General features: G+C 40.8%; 1 protein-coding gene across 2 annotated transcripts in view; it reads left to right on the top strand.

The window, feature by feature from the left end:
- LOC121302838 overlaps positions 1–9,302 on the top strand; it is a 26,312-nt gene that overhangs the window by 9,359 nt on the left and 7,651 nt on the right. The window contains exons 3-18 of one of the 2 annotated variants that reach the window (XM_041233105.1): positions 277–306; positions 419–457; positions 539–612; positions 970–1,061; positions 1,204–1,246; positions 1,432–1,469; positions 1,662–1,789; positions 2,350–2,461; positions 2,880–2,956; positions 3,644–3,700; positions 4,214–4,287; positions 4,855–4,916; positions 5,963–5,999; positions 7,209–7,240; positions 7,473–7,597; positions 8,832–8,949. In XM_041233105.1, coding sequence (XP_041089039.1) covers positions 277–306; positions 419–457; positions 539–612; positions 970–1,061; positions 1,204–1,246; positions 1,432–1,469; positions 1,662–1,789; positions 2,350–2,461; positions 2,880–2,956; positions 3,644–3,700; positions 4,214–4,287; positions 4,855–4,916; positions 5,963–5,999; positions 7,209–7,240; positions 7,473–7,597; positions 8,832–8,949 — 1,138 coding nt within the window. The remainder of the gene's footprint in view (positions 1–276; positions 307–418; positions 458–538; positions 613–969; positions 1,062–1,203; positions 1,247–1,431; positions 1,470–1,661; positions 1,790–2,349; positions 2,462–2,879; positions 2,957–3,643; positions 3,701–4,213; positions 4,288–4,854; positions 4,917–5,962; positions 6,000–7,208; positions 7,241–7,472; positions 7,598–8,831; positions 8,950–9,302) is intronic. The other variant, XM_041233106.1, reaches the window with a different exon arrangement.

Raw genomic sequence — 9,302 nt, forward strand, 5'->3', positions numbered from 1 at the left:
TTGGTTTTTGTTTATTTTTTGTCAACACACTGAGACATTACCAGACTGTGTAGCAGAACATGGATTCCTTCTCTGAATCTCATACTAACCAACCTGGTTTTCTTTCTGCTGTCGATGCTTCTACTGTTACTTTTGTTACTTCCCCCTACCATACCTCAGGCAAGATTATGCTCAAATCAGTGCAGAAGTAGTTTGGTAGATTAGATATCTTAATTCCAGCATTTGATTTATGTGCTGTGCTAATATATTATTCAAACTGTGCTCTCTTTTTCACAGCAAGTAATACTACAACCAGTTATGTTTCAGGTAAGTTGATATCAAATTATTTCCATGCACATTTGCACTGCCATTTTTTAACACTAATGTAATCCCTAAGCTTAGCTCCTAACCGTAAGATATTCATTTGTTTTTGGTACAGATGGCACATGCGATTTTTCTCAATTTTGCATTGACTCAGGTCAGTATTATTATTATTATTGTGGCATTTGCTGTCTCACAGTCTCAAAATGGTGCTAATGCCCCTGGGTGTGTTTTCCAGATGACTTCTACATGATAAGAGCAGAAGTCACATCCAATGCCAGCAACAAAACAGAATCAGATGTTAGGGCTTGGGTAAGTCTGATGGACCGTTTAACCTACTATTCATTGGATGTGTACTCAGAGGGTTATAGCATTAACAGGTCAAGCACAGTGGTGTATGTAAAAGATATACAGGCAGTCTGATATACAGTCAGATCTCTGTTGATTATCTGTACTGTAAATACCAGAGACTGAGTGATGAATAACACATTCTCAAAGAAAGCAAGGCTGTAGAGCTCGGCACACAAGGCAGTTTACCAAAGGGCTGTGACGATGACAGAGCTGTTTGAACCCTTACACCCCTAGTATTCAGTAATATAAATACTTATTAGTGAACTAGTCACATTAACACCAGGACTGAAAACCTGTCCTCTTCTTCTTTTGTGACAGCTCACTGGCAAATTCAACATCTCAACTAATTCAACATGCCTCACAACTGTGTCCAGTAATGACACTGTAAATAACAGCAAGTCAGCATTGGGGTAAGATAGAGATTGCTGTGTTACTGCACTACCCCATGGCTTCTCATTTGAAATGATGATCTGTGTTACTGCACCTGACTTTTGGTTCTATATCTCTAAACCATGCCAACAAAAATAACCCTGATGTTCTGTTGCTTTGCAGCGACCCTGTTAACTGCTCGGCATCTTTAGAGTACATTCTGAAGGTGAGTAGTCATTGCAGTCATTATCAGAGCAGTATTGCAGTACATAGTACAGCTTTACCTGGAGCGCATTCAGCGACATGTTTCATTGACTCCACAACAAGAGCAAGAAGAGCAATGCATTGGTATAGATTTTCAATGCTATTCTGGATCCTGTTACAAATACAATGCATTTCTACTCTGTATAGGCTATTGCCGTGACCTGTGAGACAAAAGAAAACATCAGGTGAGTCCACATGTTATCTTTAGAAGTACTCTTTACAAGTGGTCATTAGTTTTAATTAAGCATTTGACGTAAATGGTCAAATGAAGAACTGTAATGAAAAGGTCCTCTGGAGAGGAATTATGCTGCTATGCCTCTGATGTGCTGTATATGTACACCACGGTATTGATACATGTTATTTATATGTCATGCTAGTATGACCAACTGCTCAATAGCCCTGCAGCTGAAGAAGGGGACTAACACGTGTCTCATCTGGTACCTGCTCACAAATCCTCAAAATCACACACTCCAGTTAACATCAACTGGGAAACTCTTTCATGCAGGTGAGTGCCATTGAGAAGGCATTGCTTTGAAATGTCACCAGTTTAACATTATATGTTGTAATGTCATAGTGACTGGCCAAAGAAATAATAGAGGATGTAAGTAAAATGAGAGAACTTTATAGAAATGCATGTGATCGTGGTACATGTCAGCAGAACAGTAGGTCTATATAAGCTGCGTAAACATTGTGTGTAACTATTCAGCAACAGTCAAAGGGAAGCAGGATCTCTGAGACTTCACAAGGGGCAGAACAGTGGGTGATGGGCACTCGCTGAAAAACACTGGTCGAGCCCGCAGTGTGAAATGTATTGAGACAAGAAACCTGTAGCATTACAGTGGCCCGAATCACAGAGACCTCGGCCAACAAGACACACCCGTTTCCACCCCATGCATCAGGAGCATTGCAGTGTGGGCTTTGGAAGGAGGCCACTCACTTTTTGGCCAGTGTAGTACTGAGAAAAACCCAATATCAAAACCCATGCACTTTTTTTGTTATATTGTGTTAAAAGTCCTACAGGCATTCACATAATGACTATTTTATGTTTTCTTTTCTATATTATAGCCAGATGCTACTGTCACCAGAGAGATGAGCTCACTACAACATTCTCCTGGTTTCCCATGGCACATAATCTCTCCAGTGTGTGTGCTGCAAACAGCAGCCTCAGCATGGCATGGTGAGCTCATATTGAACGGAATACCACGGAAGCTGCTGTAAGACCACATGCTCATGGCTCCCGTTCGCCCCATACTGCCCTTCCACTAGCACTTTCGTGCTCGTTATAAGATAAAGACAAGTTGCACAGTCTCGTAACTATGGCTCCTAACGATAGCATTATAAACAGGGGGGAACGACTCTAGCTTATACTTTCTGGTCCAGCCTTCGTATGTACTGCATAGCGATTCAAGTTATAAACAGTAATCCATTTGTGAATGAGTGCATATGCAGGTTATTAGTGTAAGATTCACTGAATAGTTTTAGAGCAAGTCCATTTTAGTTTCAGATGTCTGTAAAATCTTCAAAATAACGACATCAGAAATGTAGCCCAGCTTGATAAAAGCCATTGTTTCACTTGCTGTTTCTTTTTCTTTTAGTAAAAATGGAGAAACGGTCTGGGTTCCTCTAAATGAGACCAGCGTGCAATACTGCTTTGATCAGAAGGACATTCCAGGTACACAGAAACAGGCAGCCCAGACTGGGAAAGCACTTCAGATTACAATTGTGTTGCAATTTCCATTTCAGAAGAAAATCTGTCCTGCTGAAATGGATCTTAGATCCACAAAGTTCACATGTACTTGCTTTAAATAACAATATCTATTCTCTAAATGATAGGGACCAGATTGTAATAGCCAGATAACTGATGTTTCTTTACGCCTAGGGAAATGCTTGATATTGATGCCTCTTATTTTGTATCTGAAGCAGTGGCAGGGAATATGTACTGTGTGTTGTGTGTTTCGTTTCCTACAGTAGATGTTCAGGTGGTAAAAGGTTTTGAAACGAACACCCTGCAAAGTCTACAAGGAACACATTATGTTACCTTCGATGTGTGCCGTGTTATACTTTTAAACTTATTTTTAATTGGTCACAAATGAACTGTGCAATACATTCTCAACATTTAAATGAAACTATGCGATTTGGACAAGACAGGCTACAGCAAAGTGATGAGTGCCTTGTACACACTGCAGGGGGCGCTGGACACTTTAATACCCCTTTGCTGTGCTAGGTCAGGCTTCCATACACAGTGACAATTTCTTACACTGCGGTCTAGCCTTTCATCTGCCTTGAAACACTAGCATTGAAAGAAAATGCACTCTTTGATCAAAGTGCATATTTAAATACACTGAATTTTGTGTTGCAGGGAATACAACAGAAACAAAGAAACAGTGTGATTTTTCTGAATTCTGCCGTAAAAAAAGTGAGTGCATGGCTTTATCTGTCTTTTTAGATGTGATTGTGCCATGAAATATCATTTAAAAAAAGTATGGACGCAGTAAACCTAATCCAATCAAAATGGTTTGCTCCTTGCCAGGTATACAGATTACGATTTTAGCTATAATCTTATAAAAAGTGTGTTAAATAAGTCCAAACCAGGTCAGAAACATTGTCGGAAAGATTATCATATTTTCTTTGAATTTAAAATCGTCATTCAGAAATTCACAAATTCAGAAAGGAAAAAATGCAAACAATAAAATTAACAACCCAGAAATAAACTAACCAAGCATTTAATTTAAGGTTTTGTAATTGTTGTTTGTTCTGTTAGCACTTTACATTGTGTCTCTGATTACTGTGCATTTAGTAAGTACTATGTAAATACACAGTCAATTAGAGACACTTACTGTAAAGTGTTACCTTTGTTCCTTACAGAACAATGTGCTGTTGGAGTAAATAGCTTTGTGAAAGCAGCCAATCACCTCTTTGCATTTTTCAGGTTCATATTATATGATGAGAATACAAATATTCCCTGGAACTCGCAAACTAAAGGAAGCAGATGTTAAGAACTGGGTAAGTTTGCATTTAATGGTGCATCCTTCTGGAAGTGTGTGTATATATATATATATATATATATATATATATATATATATATATATATATATATTGTGAGCAGGGAGAGGGTTAATTTCCTCCCTGCTAACTCAGTTTTGGAGCTCTGACTATACATTAACAGGTCCCTGACTAACACGCAGGACAGCTAAGCCGTTTACCTGACATCAAACAGCACCAAACAAACCACACCGGTTTAACACAGCACTTACTTTGACTGCTCCCGTCATTGTGAAGTACTGTACTTGCAATGTTATTATTTGAAATCCAGCAGCTATGAGCACTGATGGGCTGGGTAGCACCCTCTTGTTCGTATGTACTAATGTGTAATGCACAGTTAAATATTGCATGCAGTACGCAGACATGTCCTCTCTTCAGATCTGGACACTTGTGCAGCCTCTTTTAGTATTTGGAAACTAAGGGATGATTACAAAAATCCTTGCCCCGGATTGTAAAAACATACTCCATGCTGTGAGATTACTGGCACTGCTCTGCACTGGCCTTCCTTTCTGACCTGCCCTTTCTCAGTTTTATCAGGTGTTGAACAACTCAGGGTGCATTGAGATGGGACTGGACAACTCCAGCAAAGGGTATGTACAGCAGCACATCAGAATGAGGTTTCTATAACAAGCCTTCATTGTTTTAAACAAACACAACATAAATAAAACAAACCCTGCTACTGCTATGACTACAGCTACTGTGAGGTCCCACTTGTAGCATGGACTCAGAGAGTATGTCCACCTCTTCTCCAGACATCCCTGCTTTGAGCGTTTGTGAGTTTGGGGGTCCAGTTCCTTTAGGAAATGGACCACGGCACACACTTCTACGTGTTGGAGAAAAAGAAAGGAGACAAGAAGAGCATCACCTGTCTTCTGGCAGAGGATGGCTTCCTTCTGATGGTTCTGGACAGCGTGAACAAGAGGGCCAGGGCATTCTACTCTGCTCTCTTCTCTCCGAATCCCGTTGACTCCAACGCGTGCAGGGTTCTTTGGGATGGGCTTCCCACAGTCAGCAGTGGGGGTCAGGGACAGGTTTGAAGGCCAACTGACTCTCTGGCTGAGCTCTCTGACGCCCTCCGTCTGATTCTTTACAACAAATCGCTGGGCATCGACAGGCTGACCATGGAGTTTTACAAAAAGCTGTGGGACTTGCAAGGGCCTGCCTTTGCACAGGTCCTGGTGGAAGCCTACGAGACCGGAGAGATGCCTCAAGAACTGGTACCTGGTCTCGCTACTGTGCACAGACTACCTGCCCCAGCTCACCAGTCCTCCTAATAGAACCAAAGACAAGGGACCCTCCTCAGCCTCCCCTCAAGAACAACCAAGAGCAGGATCTCAGATTTCTCCTCGACCACCCTCCACTCCGAGTTGAGGAGAACCCAATACGCGATGATGCTCCACACTCTTCATTTCCTCACCCTCATCTCCCACCGGGACACAGCCTGGCGAGAGCTCCTACAACCCCCGAAGGGAGAGAGCCACTGGGCAACTGGTGTAGTCCCCCTACTGGCACTAGATAGGTTACTACTAATAATAATAATAATAATACATTTAACAAACCAAAATATTATTTTTTGTCCTCAGTTTAATTTTAAGATGTGCATAAATAACAGCATGGGCTCTGCATTGTTTTTCAGGACCTGTACTAGGATTCCAAAGATTTTTAACATTGAGGTAAATTAATTCAAATTGTCTCGGCATTACTGTGTGGGGATGGGCACATTTATTATTGATGAATTGCATTATGGGAGAGGGTTTAAACTGGAATAGAAAATGATACTAGTAATGATGAAATAATAATAATAATAATAATAATAATAATAATAATAATAATAATAATAATAATAATAATAATAATAAGATATTTTTAAAGCTGCGTTATCATAAGAAGCCATTTAAAGGAGGGTTAGTCATGGTTTAGCACATGCATACTTTGGGTAACACTTTATATTAAGTGTCTCTAATTACTGTGTATTACTGTGTATAAATGCATGTCTACTTGCACATAATTACAATGTCATTATGCATAGTTACAATGGACTTACCCTTACGGAAAAAATATATATGTCAAAATATATTGGCATACAATATATTGCCATTTTAGTCATTAGGTTTTTACTTCTCTTAAATGCTTATTTGTTGTTGTTTTATGCACTTGTATGACTACCAACCACTTTATTCAAATAAAAAAACAAGTAATATAACATCATCTTTTATATATTGTGCAATATAACCAATATATTGTATATATTGTAGAATACATTTTTGCAACCTGCAATATATTGCATTATATTTCTCAATATATCTAAATATTTTTTTTTCTCCATAAGGATAATGTGGAAATAATATAGCATGCTATATGTAAGTACACAATTGTATCAGAACAGGGTTAGGGTTAGGGTTAGAGTTAGGGTTAGGGTTAGGGTTAGGGTTAGGGTTAGGGTTAGGGTTAGGATTAGAGTTAGAGTTAGGGTATTTCATCAACTTGTTGTGATAAGTACATTAACTATGCATGATAACATTGCAACCATGTGTAAGTACACATGTATTTACTAAGTAACTACTGTGTAAATACACAGCAGTTAGAGACACAGAATGTAAAATGTTACTATAGTTTGATTCTTTGTTTTTTTATACTTTAATTTGGGATCTACAGATGCTTCAAATGAGCATAAATAACAACAAAACATCTAAACAATCCCTGTTTAAATGCTCTGACAGCATGCCCCCAGCTGGTGTAACTGTTCCCATTGAAATCAATGCATTCCTGTAAGTTTCCTCAATGCTTGTGCTGAATCTGTTGCCTTTATTTCTGATACTGTATAGTAAGTGCTGTGCATCTGCCATGAGGAGGGCTTAACACTCTTTCTTTTCTTTGAGCAGGGTGTTGGTGTCTACTGTGCAGAAGAAGACAGGTGAGCAAGCTCTTGAATTGCCTGCAGCTTTGCATCTCTAGAGCAGGGTGTTGTAACTTGAGTGCACAGTACTGCTATCAGGACTAACCAGGATTAACTAACTGTACAAGGTGCTGATGGGGGAGACATGAAATGATTGAATTATGCTGCTAGTAAGATCAGTCTTGGGCAATGCTCCCAGGTTACAGTTTGTATGAAATATTTATATCAAATATATTATTTTTCTTTTAAGTGTGAACAACTGTACTGTGATCCTGAAAATAGCACGAGTGTGGGATGGATGTTTTATTCCCATACTGAATCAGATCGATGATATAAATCTACAGCTAAAATTTTCTGATGAAGTGCTGAAAGTGGGTAAGTGCTTTTTGTGTGCAGACAGATGCCTTACCTGTGCAATGCAGTGCAGATATACAGGAGCGGATATTAAGCCTGTTGTATCTTGTTTGGTAAAGAGTAACAAATGTAAAAATCTGTTTTTAGAAATAAATACTGTACATGAGCCCATTAAAATAATAAGACTGGCCCCCTCAACACCCCTCAAAATCACCCCTCACCACCCCTCCCGATCACTCCTCATCAACACCGCTCCTGATCACCCCTCAATACCCCTCACAATCACATCTCCCGATCACCCCTCCTGATCACCCCTCATCAACACCCCTCCCGATAACCCCTCAACACCCCTCAAAATCACCCCTCACCACCCCTCCCGATCACCCCTCATCAACACCGCTCCCGATCACCCCTCAATACCCCTCACAATCACATCTCCCGATCTCCCCTCAACAACCCTCAACACCCCTCACAATCACCACTCAACACCTCTCCTGAACACCCCTGAACACCCCTCTCGATCACCCCTCAACACGCCTCAATACCCCCAGACAGATGCCTTATCTGTGCAATGCAATGCAGATATACAGGAGCGGATATTAAGCCTGTTGTATCTTGTTTGGTAAAGAGTAACAAATGTAAAAATCTGTTTTTAGAAATAAAAACTGTACATGAGCCCATTAAAATAATAAGCCTGGCACGCTCAACACCCCTCAACATACCTCAACACCCCTCACCACCCCTCCTGATCACCCCTCATCAACACCGCTCCCGATCACCCCTCAGCACCTCTCCTGAACACCCCTCAACACCCCTCTCGATCACCCCTCAACACCCCTCAATACTCCCAATCACCCCTCCCGATCATCCCTCAACACCCCTCCCAATCACCCCTCTACACCCCTCCCGATCACCCCTCAACACCCCTCCCAATCACCCCTCAACACCCCTCCCGATCACCCCTCAACACCCCTCCCGATCACCCCTCAACACCCCTCCCAATCACCCCTCAACACCCCTCAACACCCCTCCCAATCACCCCTCAACACCCCTCCCAATCACCCCTTAACACCCCTCCTGATCACCCTTGAACACCCCTCAACATCCCACCCAGTCACCCTTGTCTTCGTGGTTGAATGATCATTCCTGAAGTGCTATTGCATATAACTTGACTGCATCTTTTTCAAGTCATGTTCTCTTTTTTCACGTTGCTGCTGTTGCTGCTGGTTCTTGACTCTGTTTGTTTCTGTGGAAGCGTGGTACGGTGTTCCTTCAGGAGCTGATCCACTGCAGGCTTCCCAGTTCATCTGGCTCCCTGCTCCTGTTACTCCCACTGTGGTGTGTGCCGCAAACTACAAGCTCAACCTTACATGGTGAGTTCAGTAACACTTCACATGAAGTGTCTCTAATTACTGTGCATTTACGCTGTAGTTACATAGTAAACACATGTGCACTTGCACATAATTACATGTCGTAAATCTTTTTTCACGGTATATGTAAGAACATAATTGTTAGGGTTAGGGGGGTTAGGGTAAGTTTAAGAGTTAGGGTTAGAGTTATGGTTAATTAGGGTTATATTATGCAAAGATATGTACACATTAAGTATATTGTTACTATGCATAATAACAGTAATTATGTGTAAGTACACCTGTATTTACTAAGTAACTACTCTGTAAATACAAAGGAATCAGAGGCACATCATATAAAGTCTTACCATCAGTTTAGT

Source organism: Polyodon spathula, chromosome 30 (assembly GCF_017654505.1).
Source record: "Polyodon spathula isolate WHYD16114869_AA chromosome 30, ASM1765450v1, whole genome shotgun sequence".
NCBI lineage: Eukaryota > Metazoa > Chordata > Actinopteri > Acipenseriformes > Polyodontidae > Polyodon > Polyodon spathula.